Source organism: Bidens hawaiensis, unplaced genomic scaffold (genome assembly GCF_021521415.1).
Source record: "Bidens hawaiensis isolate Kalapana, Puna unplaced genomic scaffold, B.hawaiensis_p1.1 tig00008375_1, whole genome shotgun sequence".
Lineage (NCBI taxonomy): Eukaryota > Viridiplantae > Streptophyta > Magnoliopsida > Asterales > Asteraceae > Bidens > Bidens hawaiensis.
The window spans coordinates 274,343-293,380 of NW_027491593.1; the positions used below are offsets into that span (position 1 = coordinate 274,343).

The 19,038-nt window shown below is 38.7% G+C and overlaps 1 protein-coding gene across 1 annotated transcript; it reads right to left on the reverse strand.

The window, feature by feature from the left end:
* Nucleotides 1-7,244: 7,244 nt before the first annotated feature.
* Nucleotides 7,245-10,811, reverse strand: LOC143637649 (light-harvesting complex-like protein OHP1, chloroplastic). The gene is made up of 4 exons (XM_077104989.1): nucleotides 10,517-10,811; nucleotides 10,265-10,387; nucleotides 10,054-10,183; nucleotides 7,245-7,330 (listed from the first exon to the last, which is right to left on the reverse strand). The coding sequence occupies exons 1-3, from the start codon at nucleotides 10,643-10,645 to the stop codon at nucleotides 10,115-10,117; spliced, it is 321 nt and encodes a 106-aa protein (XP_076961104.1). The 5' UTR covers nucleotides 10,646-10,811; the 3' UTR covers nucleotides 7,245-7,330; nucleotides 10,054-10,114.
* Nucleotides 10,812-19,038: the final 8,227 nt, after the last annotated feature.

A 19,038-nucleotide genomic window follows, 5' to 3' on the forward strand; every position in this document is an offset into this window, starting at 1 on the left:
TGTTTCTTTATGATTAAGAAACATAAGATTTAACATACAAGGGTTATAGATAATGGCGTTTCTTCTTGAAGAAGAAACATATCATAGACATTTCTTCTTGAAGAAGAAACGTAGCACATGGTTAGCAAATATAGAGAAAGATTTCATATCAAAAATATTTCATTCAAACAAAAGATCAATCAAGGTTTAAGTTATCAAACTAGACTAAAGGTCTATAGCCGGATTAAGAGACGATCCGGGTATTTACATAAACCTATTTTATTATAGGTCAATCATTCAATCAATCAATCCATCATTCATTCATTTATTCACAAAGGTTTTCAAACGAGATCACCACATCATTCAGAACAGACACTCACAGGTGAATACGTTAAACCTTTTTCAATCAGTCAAGATAAACGGGTTGTTTATCTTAAACAAAGACAGTCAAAAAGAGATTTATGGGATTACGTGATCCCTATTAAAATACAAGATAGAAAATAAAAGCAACTCAGACCGAGTACACATGTGTCTGGATCCAAACATAATCAATCTAGTCTATCAGTCAAGGCTACGTGACCGCAGACTAGAGGTCAAAATAAAAGTTCTCCAAAGGGTATCAACTCCCGGAGAACCGTAATTGTGTGTGTATGGCAGTGGCACAATCCCAGAAATGATAGACGTTTCTGCTGAGATTGTTTCATGAAAACTATCTTGTCAGTTAAAGAAAGATTTATAAAACTGTTTTTAGAGTCAACGATTCACCAGCATATCGCTGACGTATTTTCCCCCCATGATTACAGGAAATAAAAGGTAGTACAGGTAGCAAGGAATTAGAGCCACTCAAGGAGATAGACGCTCGCAAGGTAGAGATGGCTCAGTTTTTGAATCATTAAAATATTGCAAACAATATTTATTTGTAAAATTCAACTAAGATTTATAAATCAAAGTCTCGGGTAACGATTATCCGAGAAATCTTTCAAATAAGTTAATATTTTATTTAAAGGTTTATAATAAACTAAATGTTTCAAAAAGATAAGTTTATATTTTATTTTTAAAATAAAGACTTCCGCTAAATAACCGTAACTCTGATATATTTTCAAAATATGTACCAACTATTGGTCACACGCCTAGGCCCTGAGTGCGGGTGTGACAAGATCATTACATTTTTTCAAACAATCCCCGATTTTTTTTGAACGGCAAATTTTATTAACACAACTAGCAAGAAGCTAGAAACCGAACAAAAGAAAACAAGATTATAACATAAAATTACACCAATATTTCCACAACAAATTTTTGAAAAACGAACGATTTGTTATCAAAAGAAATCCCAACGATTTAATGTCTTCCACAGTCCACAGTTTTGGCGAAACGAGCCGTCTTATTTGAGAAGATGACATTGTTTCTAGTCTTCCAAATACACCAACACGCTGTCAGAATGATCCCGTATAGAACCTTGTTTTTTTAGTCCCCAAATTAGTAGTTTCATAATAACGCAGCAAGTCGCGCATCGAAAAAGCCAAACTAATGTGGCAAAACAACAAGAAGTGAGGAGATGATCACTCATTTCTTCGTATTCTCCACATAATCTACAAGTCAACGAACCCACCTCAATGTTTCTTTTGGATAAAGCCACGAGGGTCGATAGTCTCTTCATTTCCGCATTCCAAGCATGAATGTTTACTATTTTAGGCACCCAACTATTCCACTTAAAATAAACGAAGCACCCAAATTTGAGTTATTGAACAAAATCTTTTTCATGGAGGATACCGAGAAAATTCCGGAAGGTTCGCTATGCCAAATCCAACGGTCCGGGTTGTTACTTAAAGAGAGATGTTGCAACAAATTTAAACAACTCGAGAGTTCACTCGATTCACATCGGTTCAAATTCTTTCTCTTCCACCGCCATTTTCAAACCGCGTTATTAACGGTTCTCTCGTAACAAGAGATCACCAAACACGCCTTAATTTTTTCATTCAAAAAACGATTAGGAAGAAATAAAACAAGTTTAATTTCAGCAAGTTTAATTTCCCAGAAACATTTTAGTCTCCATAGTCACATGTGGTTGTAGAACAATAAGCCAATAAGTCATGGTCTTGTTCAAATATAGCCATCACGTCTTCCTCCAAATTAACCCATACTTCAATTACATTCCCTACTTTAGTATCCATCATCGATCATAATCACATTCTTGAATGATGTATTTGTAAAACTAATCCACCTTGGTTCCACAATCCAAAGTCAATCTCATACGATGGAAATCCACATCTACTAAACGTAAACACTTCAGTATCGTTTCTCTGCAATTTTTCACCAATCATTTTAGTGTAATTCAAGATCGTAAAGATCTCATCTTTGGGATCTTGAACGCTTTTCATATAAACATCACAAAACTCTTTGAATTCGTTCTTAGTTGACTAATCAAACGACACAACTCGATTTCATTCTCGTCGTCAAATTGTTTCTCGACCAGAAGCGATCCGACAAAGTTACCGAAAGATGTTGGCGGTAATGGTGGGTTGAACCGGCCCTGCATGTTCACAAGATTCATTGCTATAGACGGCGTTATATCAGGCTTACCCGACTTCTTGACCGTGCTCATCAAACATTTAAGTCCCTTATCCCTACCTAGTTGATAATTTTGAACCGAAATTTTAAGGATGTTACAAATTAGGTGAATAAAGCATGAATTTATCAATTCAATTCATTCAAAGTGTGAGATTTAATTTAGAGTTATTTAATTGAATAAAAGGTAAAACTTTAATATATTACTATTGATGTGATCACGTTGACAAATTACTACAAAAATCAATAGGAATCAGAGAGTAACATATTCAATTAGAATTCGGCAAGTCAATTAAGTTTGACTACGCTCGACATCTGTTCAATCTGAATTTGCGAAATTAGTTTTTGGGTTATTTGGAATTCCGCAATCTTGTGCTTGATTTTTAAATTGATATATAGCATTCTGAAGGTCACGCACACGTTGTATGATAAGGGATTATTGTATAATAACTCACGCATGAACTTGATCACGATAATAATTCAGTGATTACATATAACTAAAAGGTAGATTAAGTTAAACGCAAATGTAATAAAAAAAATATTAAAAAAATAAATTATTAATGAGAAAGATATTTAAAATTTTTTAAGGATATCAAAATATTAAATTTGAAGTATGAGAGCATTTAATATCAAAAAAATACTCAAGAATATCCTAGTCACTTTACATGAGCATTTAAAAGCATTAACTTTATTTCTTTATTTTATTTTTATTGAACGGCTAAGAAAAAAATATTTATTTAAATATATTTTATTACTAACTTAAAACTTTGTAACATACAAGATTAAAAGTATCTTTACGTAAAGTTTTAGGGTCAAAGTATTCTATAAAGAGAACAAAAATGATAAGAATGAAAATGATTTATAGTCACATAAAAAACCACTCGTATAACTCAAAATTTAATAAAAAAACGAAAAAAGTAAAAACACAAAAATGTTTCCACCGTCTTTCTCGTTCTAAAAAAATACACAATTGTGAGCGAAAAAGATCATTATGTCTTTTTGTTAATCATTATGTTTTGTTTATTTTCGTCATCGATTGTGTTTTTTTCTTTGACATTGTGTTATATTACTCAACATTGTGTTATATTTGTTCGACATTGTTTTATATTTTGCGATCTATTGTGTCTTCTTTAGTTATAATTGCGTCTTTTGTTCATTTTCGTCATTGTGTCTTTAAACTCGGCATTGTGTCTTTTCGTCGATTTTTTTAACAGCAATGACGGGGTAACATTTTTGCTTTTTTTCAAAAAAAAATTCGTTTTTTATTTATATTCTAAGTTATGATTTTTTTTATTATTTTTAATGGATGTGTGGTCACAAATCTTTCTCACACTTTTTATTTTTGTCTCTCTTTTAACTTTACCCAAAGTAGGTAAAGTTAAAATACAAAGGGAGACAAAAATGAGAAGTATGAGAAGGATTTATGACCACACAAAAAACCTTTAAAAAAATAATAAAAAAAACCATAACACTATATATAAATAAAAAACAAAAAAAATTTAAAAACCAAAAGTTTCCCCTCGTCATTCTTGTTCCAAAAAAAAAGGCCGACGAAAAGACACAATGCTGAGAAAAAAGACACAATGCTGAAAATGAACAAACAACACAATGATAAACAAAGAAAGACACGATAAATCGCAAAATATAACACAATGTTGAGTAGTATAACACAATATCAAGAAAAAAGACACAGTGTATAGAAAAAAAAAAGACACAGTTAATGACAAAAATAAACATAAAACACAATGATAAACAAAAAGACACAATGAACTTTTTCACTTAACATTGTGTCTTTTTCGAGTTTTTTTTAAGAACAAGGAAGACGGTGAAAACATTTTCGTATTTTACATTTTTCGTTTTTTTATTATAATTTGATTTATAACTTTTTTAAATTAATTTTTCATTATTTTTAAGTTTTTTTTGTCACTAAATAATTCTCATCTTTGTTTTCATTATAAAATAACTTGACCTCATATACAATGTAACACCCTTGGCAAACACAACATCGTCCCAATCTTAGGCAAATCCCACATCGGTCGTGGACAAGAGAGATCATTGGTTCATAAGTAAATGTCATGCCTCTTCAATCAACGCGTTTTGGGCTTAGTTGGCTGTGGAGCACATGAAAACTCCACGGTTAAGCGTGCTTAGGTGGAAGTAGTACTAGGATGGGTAACCTCCTGGGAAGTCTCCATCTGGGCAACCAAAAACAAATCTGTGAGCTATTCGTGGACAGAGGGGACAATATTGGTGGTGCGAGTGGTCGGATGTTACAGGTGGTATCGATCCACTCTTGTGTCGTTCGGGATGATGGAACACGCCTCATCGAGGACGATGAGTCCAAGGGGGGTTGTTTGTAACACCCTTGGCAAACACAACATCGTCCCAATCTTAGGCAAATCCCACATCGGTCGTGGTCAAGAGAGATCATTGGTTCATAAGTAAATGTCCTGCCTCTTCAATCACCAACGCGTTTTGGCCTTAGTTGGCTGTGGAGCACATGAAAACTCCACGGTTAAGCGTGCTTAGGTGGAAGTAGTACTAGGATGGGTAACCTCCTGGGAAGTCTCCATCTAGGCAACCAAAAACATATCTGTGAGCTCTTCGTGGGCAGAACGGACAATATTGGTGGTGCGAGGGGCCGGATGTTACATACAAGCTAAACACAACACTATAAATGAACTACTCCGTATGTCTCGGTCAAAGTGTCTTAGTTGGAATTTGGAAAAACACAAAGTTTCAGATAGATTAAATTATTGTTTTCTTTGTTTACCAAATGACAATGATGTCATTGAAAATTGAGTCCATCAATATTGTTTATTAATGTTAGTTGTGTGTATTTAGTGGTAAACTTAGAAATTGACTAATAAATTTTGAAAATTGATATTTATAATGAAATAAATAATAAATAATACATGGACATTGCATTAATGGAATGGGAAGAGAGTAATATAATTAGTTTTTATTTATTACATTGCATTAATGGAATGGGGGTTACATTATCCGACATTAATGGTAATTTATTGATTTTGAACTAAAATAATACTTTTAGTGATATAATTATTTCGAAGTTAAATTATGTTTTTTGTTTTGTTGAAATAGAAAAAACAAGATTCACACAATACCATTACTTAGTTGGGTGTATAAATTCAACCTTGGTTTAGTAATGTTTACTTACATGCATCTAGCAAATCAGAAATCAACCATGAAAAGCTTCTCCTATCTTGTTATCTTTATGCTCTTTAGCTTTCTTGTTTTCGGTAAATTTTCTTTCTGCTTCAAAACTTTTATATCCTAAGTTCAAAACTTCAATATAAAATCATTTCTAAACAGTTTTCCAAATATATGTCATGCAAATTATATGTAGTGATTATTCTCTATGTTTTCGTTTTTCTTATAAAAATGAAAACAAAGCCGAGGTAGTGCGAGGCGCCGAGGCCGGTAATAATATATAGTTAATATATTGTGTTCAAAACTTATTCATTTTTTTATATATAAACAACGTATTGATCTTAATCATCTTTAATATATTGTGTCCAAAATATTTATAATATATAATTAATTTAATCTGTTGATCCCAAACTAAATTTAAAACAAAAAAAAATAATTAACGTATATTGTTGACTAAAAAAATCAGCTTATATATTTCATTTCTCGTTAGAGTCTATGGCCTCTTTTTATTTCGACTCGGCCAAGATATTTAAATTATCGGGCATACCCTAAATGAAAATATGAAATAACAATAACAAATTTATATATATGCTGAGTTAGTGTTTGCAAAATTACAGGGCCTAAGATATCAAGTGCAACTGCATTAAATGGATATGAGCCGGCATGTGAAAAGCGCCTCACAATAATTCCAGGATTTTGTGTGGACGATAAATGTAATAACACCTGCAAAGATAAATTTGGCTTTGGAGCATCTGGACTTTGCGCGAGTTTCTTTGTTTGCAGATGTCGATGGCCTTGTTAACTTTAATCGGTTACTTATAAATAATATGAATTTTTGGTTCTTTTATTTTCATGATGTAGTATGCATCTTAATCTATAGACCTATCCGGAGAAAACATTAATTAATTAATTAATTATTACAACATGTTTTAAAGAGTATGTTTAGGAGAGAGTTATGGGTTCAGATTTAAGAGGGCGTCACATCTGCCTCGTGACATATGCACCAAAGGTTAATTCGTTAAAGTTTTAACGAAAGAAGATTGTGATGCTAAAGAGGTGGCCATGGCTAACTCAAAACCAATCAATCACACGTTTTTTTATTATATCTTTTCTAATTGATTTATATTTTAGTTAACACAATTATACCATTGTTAAATGGTGGAGTCGTTAAAGCCGTCGCGCACCTACTTGACTTTGACTTGACAGTTTAATATGTCTTTTTAATATCAATCACTACACCTAGTCTAAAACCATCTTTAATTTTTTTTCCAATCATTAGTTTCGAATTTTTTTTATTATTTCTAATAAATGTAAGTTTTACTTTTATTATTCCTTTCGGTGAATATACCTTATAGCACTTTAACAAAGTTTCATTACTAGTTGTTAGAGTAATTAAATAGACATATTTATTTTATTTAGTTATTATTAAATTAAATTTTATCCAGTTAAATTCAGAGAGAAACAATTAACTTTTCAAAAACTACACATTTCAGTAAATACTTTTCTTAACTACGCCATTTTAGAAATAAAAAAAAACTTGTATATTATTATTAGAAAAGCCTGTAATTAATATATTTCAAGTCCATGTAATATTGAATCCGAAAACAGATTGCACCTTGTAAAGAAGAAGATGGTTGTAGTGAAAGTAATGTTTATTACTTGAATGTGTGAATAATACAAAGACAACTACATCTATTTATACACAAACAAACCCTAGCTTTCAACCCATAAAAGGCCCATGGGCTTTAACCAACTACATGGGCTAAAACCCTAATTATAACTAAATACAACTAACCCTCGTTACATTTTTGGGAATCGGGTAGGAATCAAGAGTAGTGGTGTACGCATGAGATTCAGGAGATAGGTGGGTGTAGGCAACATAGTCCTAAATTGGGTAACGAGTGCATTTCCGGGGTTCTTTGCGAAAAGAAATAGGTATATCTGGTAGTGGTGCACTAGGAGGATCATAAACGGGTGTATCAGGGGTAGCTTCTGGTAAAGGTGTCGGATCGGGTAAGGATGTATCAATGAGAGGTGTAGATTGTTCAGATGCAGACGGAGGATCTGAAGGTATTTTGGGGTTGTGGCCTGAATGTGAATCAAGTGTCTCTGATATTTGACCCTTACCTCGCCTAGCATATGTGAAAAGTAGTGGCGGAGGTTCTGTCGGTGGGTCATAATCAGCAGAGATTGGATCGGTAGAGGGAATCGACACAGGAATGGTGGGGAGGAAGGGAGATGTGGGTATATCGAGGTCGGGAAACGGGTCAGAAACAGGAGTGGAACACTCGGGAAAGTAAGGAGACTCGTGAAAAGTGACATCGGCACTAGTAAAGTATCGGTGAAGTGATGGGCTATAGCATCGATACCCTTTTTGAACCCGTGAGTAACCAAGAAAGACACAACGAATGGCTCGGGGATCAAGTTTGATGGTTTTCGGACGATGGTCATGAACATAGGCGACGCAACCAAATACTTTAGGTGCAACAGGAAATGGATCATCGTTGGGAAATAGTACAGAAAACGGTGTTTTACCATAAAGAACGGTTGAGGGCATGCGGTTAATCAGATATGTGGCAGTGAGAACGGCATCTCCCCAAAAACGATGAGGAACACGTGATTGGATCATGATTGTGCGAGCAACATCCAATATGTGACGATTTTTGCGTTCGGACACACCATTTTGTTGAGATGTATAAGCACACGATGATTCATGAATAATGCCGTTGGTTTTTAAGTATGAAGAAAAGTCGGTGGAAAAATATTCTTTAGCATTATCAGATCGTAAAGTTTTAATGGTGGTGTTAAATTGGTTTTGAACATAAGCATTAAATTCTCGAAATATGGAAAATACCTCACTACGATATTTCAACAAATAAACCCAAGTAGTGCGAGAATAGTCATCAATAAAGGTAATAAAATATTCAAAACCCAACGTAGATTTGATAGGGCAAGGACCCCATACATCCAAATGCAACAGTTCAAAACAAGAACTGACTCGATTGGGCACCCTAGGGGATAGGGACGCCTGGTATGTTTACCAAGTTGACACGACTCACAATGAAAATTAAAAGACGAAAGTGGTAAATCTGGTCGCATTTGCCTCAGAACCGCTGTAGAGGGATGACCTAACCGACAGTGAGCCTCCCTGACAGCGAAATCACATAAGTTTGCTACATGATGCGAAAACGGGGATATACGATAGAGACCTCCTGATTCAAAACCAGTACCAATTACCCGGTTTGTTCCTAGTTCATGAAAAACGCAGTGAGTTGGGTAAAATGTCGCAGAACAGTTGTTTTGTTTGGTAATCTGACTCACTGAACAAAGACTGGTAGGAAATTTAGGAACAAATAGGATAGAAGACAGTTTTAGGTTTTCCGGGTTACTGATGGATCCTATGCCGAGAACGGGACATGAAGATCAATCGGTAAGACGTACCGGTGCATGGGAAACATTTTGAAGACTAGAAAAAATACCCCGATTCCCAGTCATGTGATGTGTAGCTCCAGAATCAATCACCCATGATAAGTCAAGGCTAGAAGGTTTACCTGAATGTGCCGAGCTGGTTTGAGGATGAGGCAACTGGGAGGTAAGAAACCGTTGAATAAGATCATGCTCCTCTTTAGTAAATGTATACATGTATTTATTTTCGCCCATAGTGATACACGAAACTGAAAATTGACTGTGAACAGTAACAAGTGCGGGTGGAGGGCGAGAACAGATTCCGGCGTAAACAGTTACTCGTCGTGAACAGTAAATCCCGGCAGCGAACAGTAATTCCGGCTGCGAACAGTAACTTTCCGGCAGTGAACAGAAATTCCGGCAAACGAACAGTGACTTCCGGCAGTGAACAATGACTTCCGGCGTGAACAGTAATTTCCGGTCTGAAAAGTAACTTCCGGCGTGAACAGTAATTCCGACGATGAACAGTACTCCTGTGAACAGTGATTCCGGCGTGAACAGTGATTCCAACGTGAACAGTGCTCGTCGGTGAACAGTACTTTCACGGTCGAAAAAAAGGATTTCGTGACAGGACAGAACAACAAGGCAGGAGCTTGTTTCAGATCTAAAGGCTGCTGGTGACGGCTGGTCAGACTCGGGTTCGGGTCAGATCGCGGCTAGGGTTTGGATCGAGAGCCGTAGCTCTGATACCATGTAAAGAAGGAGATGGTTGTAGTGAAAGTAATGTTAATTACTTGAATGTGTGAATAATACAAAGACAACTACATCTATTTATACATAAACAAACCCTAGCTTTCAACCCATAAAAGACCCATGGGCTTTAACCAACTACATGGGCTAAACCCTAATTATAACTAAATACAACTAACACACCTTACAACATCCAAAAAAGAAAAAAAAATACAATCAAAGAAAAATGATTAATATTATCTTCTCAAAGTGGAATATCAAGTCCTTTCCCAATCTCAACTCCAATGATCTCAAGTATGCCTTTGTTCAAAATCTGAACAAATTAAATCAAACAGTTAACAACACATGTATGAATCAACCGCTAATGTCATACATATATAATTACAAAACATACCAGTTCAACAATGAAAGTACCAATGAGACCAATCATACAAGCTCTAGAGTTCCAAACCTCAGCAGTTTTTGTGAATCCAAGAAACGGTGCTTGAAACTTAGGCTGTGATTTTGGCAATTCCACCTGAATATTATTTTTTGTCTTTTAGTAAAAGAATTCATAAATTCCAAATTAACGATTACAGTAAAGTGGCAGGTAAACGGACAACAAGTTGTGCCGCAACCTCATAACACGTTAAATATTAATATGTACCCCGGCAGGAAGTTTGGCAGCTTGAATCTTGAAGGAGATGGATCTTTTTGTGGGAATTTGGTGGGGTTTAAATAAGTGAGGAGATTGTAGAGTTGGTGTTTGTAGGAAAGATGATGAGATGGTAGCCATTGTTGAATGATTTAGGATTGGTTGGTTTGGTTACTCTTGTTTGCTGAAGTTTTTGTTGGGATAATGTGTTTGTGATTTTATCTGGTTTTGGAGTTTTGGTTGGGGAAGCATTATCCACCACTCATTTACAATTGGTGGGAAAGAAGATGATGCGGAACAAGAAAAAACTAGAAAAAGAATATTATAAAGAAATAATATTTGTACGTAAGTTAAAATTGAGGTTTCATAATGAACATCCTATTTGAAGGGTTTTGTAGCCCTTTCACGTTATTACCACGTAAGAAATAGGGTATTAAATTCATTTTTCATAACATCCTGTTATGATTTAAAACATTTTTATTGCTCACATTATATATGTATATACATATACGGAAAACTAACGTACAAATTAAATTAATATGTTAATTGTGAGAATTAAATAGTGTAATTATATATATACAAGTAGTGTAATTATGTAATTATATCGTAGTGTAGTTACACTATGCTGTAATTATACTATGTTTTATATATAATTACACTACTTGATTTTCACAACTAACACGTTAATTTAATTAGTTACTGATCCGAACCCTAAACCACCTCCATCCCCCATGTTGCCCTTTCTTCGGCCCCCGCCCAGCCCAAATCGCCCCTCCAAGACGCCCATCGGCGGTGTTCCATCCCTAAATCGCCCCCCTCCCATGAAGCCCATAGCGGATGATCAAACAGTGAGTGTTAGGCCTACGGCTATACACGTGATGTTGATAACGGGGAATGGGCGCTCACACTCTCCTTGGCGCTCCTCCATAAGTCGTAATGCTCTGTCGTCAATTATAATGGTGAGGTGGGTTGCGTGCAATCTCGCTACAAACAATCTAATGTATTTTATGTAAAGTAGGTACATCAAATGTAGGCTTTTTTTTTCTAAATATATCGTTACATACTTAATTTTACAAACTTCATAAATTACATTTACACATTGGTAATTCCTAAAATAGCTCTTTTTAAAAGAGAGATAGTGTGTAATAGCCCTAAATCCTCCAATATTCACAAAATAGCCCACATAATTTGGACTAAGGCGATGCATTGGGAAAAATCCGACCGTATTTCTAAACCAATAGTGTTTTGAAAGGTGTAAAGATTTCTGAAAATCTGACCAAATTTTTGAAAATATTGAGAGACCCGTCCATATTTCTCACTAAATCTTCTTCTCAAAAACAATTTTGCCATATGATTTTTGTAATGTTTTTTACCTAATCCCTACAAATTTTAAAAGAGCAAATTACCAAAATAGCCCATTTTATGAGAGCAAAAACATCAAATAGCATGTGAGATTTCAAATTCCCAAAATAACCCTTCAAATCTCACGTACACGTGAGTTTGTGAGATTCCCCGTGACTTTTCGTGGACGAATCAGATTCTGTCAAGTGTGTTCCACTCCTACCTACCCCGATATTTTTCATCTCAAATCTGTCGGAAACGTAACTTTTAACACCAAATATAACTTGAAAAAAACCAACTGTAACGTGATGTTTCAAGCTGTTTTTATCGGCAACGTGAGTTTTCAAAAAAGATATATTTGAAAGGTTTTTTGAAATTCATCTCCTTAGATGAATTTTAAATGAATTTCAACCTGAAGAAAAACACACTCATCTTTCTCACCTAACTCCCAATACAAAGAAACCACATTTTCAATCATACTAAAATTCGGCTTCAACCCGACACACTCCATATCGACAACAAGCCCAACAACATCATCAACTTCATGTTTCTCCTCAATCAACTTCTTGATCCAACCACACATTAAAGACACCATCAACTCCATTGTTTCCTCATCAACTTTATTCTCTTTCTTTAACCACTCAAACACTTCCAAAGCACACCACGAGTCTCTACCTTCTTAAGAAAAATAAACCAACACAAGCTGCAACTCTCTAGTGGATAACCTAGAATTCATTTCCTCAAGAACATCGGATGGTTCGCGTGTCATACGTTATAATTCCTCAATTGCCTCGAAAAACCCTTCACTCATTTCATCCTCGTCGTCGCTGGTTACCACCGCGTTCAATTCCACAACTTTAAGAATCTTGAATTTGGAATTGGAATTAGGGTTTCGGGTCGTAATTGAAACCCTAGAACGGGTATTGAATAAATTGATGGAAACTAAGGTGTATAATTTGGGGGTTTGTGATTAGGGTGTTTATTAATGGAAACCCAGTTCATATACGAAGAAAGCCCGTGAATTGAACCCATTTGCAGGATGAATTCATTTGAAATTCATCTAAGGAGATAATTTCTAAAAACTTTTCAAATCCATCTTATTTGAAAACCCACGTTGCCGATAAAAACAGCTTGAAACATCATGTCACAGTTGGTTTTTTTTCAGGTTATATTTGGTGTCAAAAGTTACGTTTCCGACAGATTTGGGATGAAAAATATCAGGGTAGGTGGGAGTGGAACACACTTGGCAGAATCTGATTGGACCACGAAAATTCACGGGGAATCTAGCAAACTCACGTGTACGTGAGATTTGAAGGGCTATTTTGGGAATTTGAAATCTCACGTGCTATTTTGCATTTTCTCTCTCATGAAATGGGCTATTTTGGTAATTTGCTCATTTTAAAAACATAGAAAAATGTGTCTTTAAATTTTGCATTCCAAGACGCATTTTAGATGAATTTGTACCAAAGAGACGATATATTTGTTTTGTTATTATAAGTTGAAATCTCGTCCACACCGACAGGATATAATTTTAATTCGTCCACACCGACATGTTCGTCCATTGAATATAATTCCCATATATATTTCATTAGACGATCATGTCGAAGTGGACAACATTAACTTAAATCTTGTCGGTGTGACGAAATCAACTTAAATCTTGTCGGTGTGGACGGATTAAAAATTAATATTGTAGGTGTGGACGAGATTTCAACTCATAAGAAATTAGCCAAAAGCTCGTCTGCTTGGTACAAATTCATCTAAAATGCGTTTTGGAATACTAAATTTAAAGACACATTTGTCCATGTCTTTAGAATTTGAAGGGATCAGGAAGGAAACATTATAAAACCGTATGACAAAACGACTTTTGAGAAGAAGATTTAGTGAGAAATATGAACGGGCCCCTCAGTATTTTCAAAAAAATGGTTGGATTTTTAGAAATCTTTATACGTGTCAAAAAACTATTGGTTTAGAAATCTGGTTGGATCTTTTCCCAATGTGTCACATCAGTCCAAATTTTGTGGGATATTTTGAAAATATTGGAGGATTTAGGGCTATTTTCTCATTTCTCTCTCCTAAGAGCATTCACAGCCCGTTCCCCATCTCTATCCCTATAATTACACTACAAAACACTATATTTTTCTTTTACAGTTTAATTAAATAATACTTTTTATACTTTTATCATTACAGTTTTCTCTCTCATCTACTCACAACCAATTCAACAAATAATAAAAAATAAATATGGGCAAACTTTGTTTCCCCAAATTTACAAAAAATCACTACATTCCTCTCACCACCCTATAATTTACACTCACAAACATTCAAAACTCCACCCTATAATTTACCAATTCTCCTCACATAATTATGGGGGTTGGGTTAGGAATGCTCTAAAAAGAGCTATTCAGGAAATTTTCCCTACCACAAAACATGACTCAAATTCACAATTATCTATCATTGTATATAAGCCTTCGAAATTATCTAGTATACACCATACTCAATAAGTTGATAAGAGGACATAAGTATAGCCCGCCGCATATCATGCAATACAGTAACATAGAAAGATACATTATGACAAAAGGTTTAGATAAATCAAATGGGTCAAAGTAACAAAAGCATGTAGCATTTTGATTACTTACTTTGCACTCCATACAGACACATCGTTCCAAAGAATTTCGATAGGCATGGCGATTTGTCTAAAGTGTTTGGCTTGTTATGATACTTCACTCTGGTTTTATGGGCTTCATAACTTCTGAAGAAACGTGGATCTACTCACTGGTAGCAGATCTACTTTCCTCGAGTTTTGATTGTACTATTTCACCGATGGTTCTTCTGGATCTGTGTTCTTCCACCTACAAAATGAACAACGCCGTTAACTTACCCCTCAGAAAGGGACAGAGGGGTCCTCTTTGGGGTAACCCTCCGGCGTGAGAATAAGTATGTGTAGGAGAAGATAATAATGTGTGGGTAAGGGAATCTCAAGAGTATTGCTTAATAGCTGAATACTGTATGATTGTGTGACTGTGTGTTTGTATGTAACTGACTGTGAGTGAATGTAATTCAATATGATTGAATGTGATATCACTGCCTGTAACTGTCAATGATTGAGTATGAATCTGTCCATTAAAGTGGAGTTGATGCTGTATTTATAGTGCTAGGGTTTCCACTGGTTGGGCTCAACCTCGTTGGCCTCCTCCAATCGCACTGCGCCACGTGTCCTCTGGGACACCTGGCGCTTTCTCGTTGGTTGTAATCACGTGGTAGCACATGTGTCATGCTAAGTTGTCGACCTTTCATTTGGCAGCTGTCAACATCAGCATATTCTTACTCCTTAAAAAGATGCCTTCTGGAAGGTTGTCTGACGTGCACAACCAAGGTTGCCCTAATCCTGATTTGGATAAGGACGAGGTCGATTATGTGCATGTGTGATATGCGCCAATCCTGAGGATGCGCTAGGTCTTCTCTTTATTCTCACGCGCAGATATTTCATGCGCAGATGTGATATGCACGAGCATGTGATATGCGCCGCGCGCTGGTGCGCCGCGCGCATATGTGATGCGCGAGCATATGTGTGCCTGGGCAGATGTGATATGCACGAGCATGTGATATGCGCCGCGCGCATATGTGATGCGCGAGCATATGTGTGCCTGGGCATATGATGCCTGAGCATGTTTTGTATGCGCCATGCACATAGGTTTTGGCTTTGTGTCTTCATAATGTGTTTATCTTGTGGGTTGACCCGCCTTGCTCGGTGTTGAGGCGGGTACATACCTCTTCAAGCCCCCCCAGTCTAATGTGTGTCTTATCTCGCGCTAGCGCGGTAAGATAGATATTAGACTTACTGATGGGGTTTTGTCGTTTTCTTGGTTGTTTCCATCGTTGCGCGAAGTTCTATCCATTTGTTTGAAACGAAGGGTCCAAACACGTGGTTGGTTGGTGGTGTCGTGCGCCGTAAACGTGTCAGACGTTTCGTGTGCTCGAGGTGCTACAGTTGCCTTTCATGTCCCCTCGCACAGCTGTCTGGAACACGTGTCGCGCTCTCATTGGTTTGCACCTGCGAGTGGGGGCGCGTCTCTGCTCCGTGGCAGGTCCGTTACGTTTTTATGTCCCCTCAACAGTGTTAGGGACACGTGCCGCGCCCTCGTTGGCTTACACCTGCGAGTGGGGGCGCGTGAAATCCGATCAGTTACCACTTTTCTCTCTCCTGGGCCTATAAAAGCAGGCCCTTAGGAAAAAATTTTTTATCTTCATCTTCATTGTTGCTAATTTTCGAATTTCTGCCTTTCATATTCTGAGTTGAGTGTATTCATCGTTTCGAATCTTCGATTATCTGCTGCTGCAGTTGTATGTCTGATAGTTCAGACTCCTCTAACCCCTCAATCACCTCTATTGCCTCTCGAAGACGCCGTGTGAAATCTGTGGTGATGTCGACGTTAAAGCAAAAGGGCAAGGGGAAGAGGGTTGTTGAGACCACATCGGAGGAAGTAGGGAGGACCAAGGCCACGAAAAGGTGGAATGAAATCCCCTGCAAGTTGAGGCAGGCCGATCTCGACAGCCTCATCTCGTCACAGGGTTTCCCCCCTGTGTTTGGCTGCATGTTGCCTGTGGCCGGGCAGACGGCGGCGGACCCGCCTCCCGGCTATATTTCACTGTACACCCATTTTTTCACCCACTGCAACCTTCGTCTTCCGATGACAAGGTTTGTAGGCGCGGTGTTACGTTTTTTCGGGATTCATATATCCCAAGTCCATCCGTTTGGACTTGTGCGCATGACTCATTTCGAGTTCATGTGCAAATCACAGCGCGAGGAGCCCACCCCTCGGCGCTTTCAATTTTTTTACAAGCCCAAGATCCAAGATTCTTGGATCTCCTTTATTCCTCGCAGTCAGAAGGTTAAGTGCAGCACCGTGTCATTCAAGAGCCTTCATGACTGGTCTGAGAGGTTCTTCTACATCAGGGCTGGTGTAATCCCCATCCGCATGACGATGCGCGCGATCGATTCTGCGCCCGCGGATGCGGATGTTATTAAGAACCCAACCGGCGCCTGGGTTAAGAAACTGACCGCCGAACCATCCCCCGCCAAGAAAATTCGCGAGGAGGCGCTGGTGGGGGTCGGCATGAGTAAGCTGTGGACCGACAGCGCGCTTGAGCCCGTTATCCAAGTCGACGGGTTGTGTAAGTTTATTTCATTGCTTTATTTCTTTTTCTGCGCGAACATAATTCTTTTTGCTGATATCACTTGACTTGTTTTTGCGCAGTCACCAAGGATTATATCCACGCCGCTTATGATGATCAAGTGGAGGGTGGCTCCGTCGCGCTTGGCGCTGGGGAGGTGGGCTTCCCAGATCGCTTCGATGACATGTTCATCCCTGTCGATCTGGCATTTGACTTTGATAGCGACGCGCCTGGTAAGCCTTCGCACTTATGCTTATTCCTTTAGAATACCAAATTTTGCTAACACTTGTGTTGCATGTATTTTAGATGCGCTGGAGAACTACGAGCTGGAGCTCGCGGAAGAGGAGGATGAGGAAGAGGAGGCGCCCCTACTAAAGCGCAAAGCTAAGGGGAAATCCGGCGCAGGGGGCAGTAAGAGACAGAAGAAAGACGACACCCCTGTCGCTCATCCCCATGCTCAAACGAAGGTACCTGAGGAAACCCAGGTGTTTACCACCAAAGTTTCTTTAGCTTCCCTGCCTGTGAAAGTGGGCAGACCTCCTGTCCACTTGAGGTATGGTGGCGTGACCTCCTCCCTTCGCGCGGCTGAAGAGAGAAGCAGTGCCGCGCCTGCGAAAGGTATACTTTGCTTACCCATAATTCTGATTGAACTTTTATTACATATTTTCGCATTTGAATGTTTGCAGGACCGGCGACGGTAGCAGATCAGCCTCAGGCGCAACAAGGTGCTGAGGTTGCGCCGGGGGCTGCTTCGAAGTCCCCTGTTCTACCCTCAGAAAAGGGTAGAATGAACTTTATGGCGATGTTCAACGCGCGAACAGAATTGCGCGAAGGTATGTTTTGCGCCATTGTCTTCTGAATTTTTTGTTTTGATCAAATCATAAACCCTTTTTTGTTGTTGATTTGTTCATAGGAGTTGTAGCTGGCGTACAAGCTGCTGGTGACACTCCTGGCGCCGTTGCCGGCGCCGCTGGTTCTGGTCCTGCTCCTGCTAGTGCTGAGTCTCCCCTTATTGGGATTACAAAGGAGCAGGAAGCCGTATTGCGCGCCGAACTGGCGGCGTCGAGACCTCCCTCGCCTCCTCCTACGCGCAGCCCTCTCCGCGAGGCTGGTTTGGAGCCCTCCAGGTCGCAGGAGAAGAGGCCTATTGAAGAAGATGAGGAGGATGAGGGGGCTCACGCTGAAGACTCCTTGGGAGACCGCGCCAGCCCTGCGATGCCACAAGACTTCGCAGCGCAGACTTCTGGTGGGGCTGGCGCTGACTTTTCTGCTTCATCCCCGCAGGTATGTTTTAATTTGTTGCTCCGCTGCGCGTACCTCCATATAAGTATGTTTTATGACTTAGAACATTTCTTGTGTTTTGCAGGAAGGTGACCACGTTTACCGCCCGAGATGGAATATTAATGAAGACAGTTCCTTCCAATCCATGGGCGTATGCGAGGACTTCTGGGCTCATGCCGTGCCTCCTACTGAAAGGAGGTATCAGGAGGAGCGCACCCGCGCTGACTTGCTCAACGATCACATTTTCGCTGGGTCAGCTTTCTTTGCTGCCTCCCAAGAGCTTCATCGTGATTATATTAAAGTACGCGATGCTCTTGTGGCAGCCCAGCAAGAGGCTAAGGTGGCAACCTGGAACCTTTCTGATGCTCGCGCACGAGCTAAGAAACTCCAGGCGGAGCTCAGCGAAAACCGAGCAAGTGCCAACACCGCCTTTATTAAGCGCGGGCATGAGCTCCAAGCTGCGCGGGAGAAGCAGCAGGTGGCGGAGGCCGAAGTTGCCAAGTACGCGCGGAGAGTGCGTGTCTTGGAACAGCAGGCGGAGGCGCGTGACCAAGCTATCGTCCAGAGTATCACTGAGAAATCATCACTGGAAAGCGAGGTTGCGCGCCTGAAGAAGGAGTTGGTGGCCGCGCAGGCCGATAGGGATGAGGCCTTGGCGACGGCAGCGTCTAGCCAGGAAGCACTTGATGCTGCGCAGGCGGAGAAAGAAAAAATTTTGGCGGCAGCAGCGTCTGATAAAGAGG

What these genes read in the sequence shown, in the direction of transcription:
- LOC143637649 (XM_077104989.1), bottom strand. Translation starts at nt 10,645, where the DNA reads ATGGCTACCATCTCATCATCTTTCCTACAAACACCAACTCTACAATCT. An exon ending in CTGCCAAACTTCCTGCCGGG is followed by an intron (nt 10,388 to 10,516) that starts GTACATATTAAT and finishes AATAATATTCAG; the next exon opens with GTGGAATTGCCAAAATCACA. An exon ending in GTACTTTCATTGTTGAACTG is followed by an intron (nt 10,184 to 10,264) that starts GTATGTTTTGTA and finishes TAATTTGTTCAG; the next exon opens with ATTTTGAACAAAGGCATACT.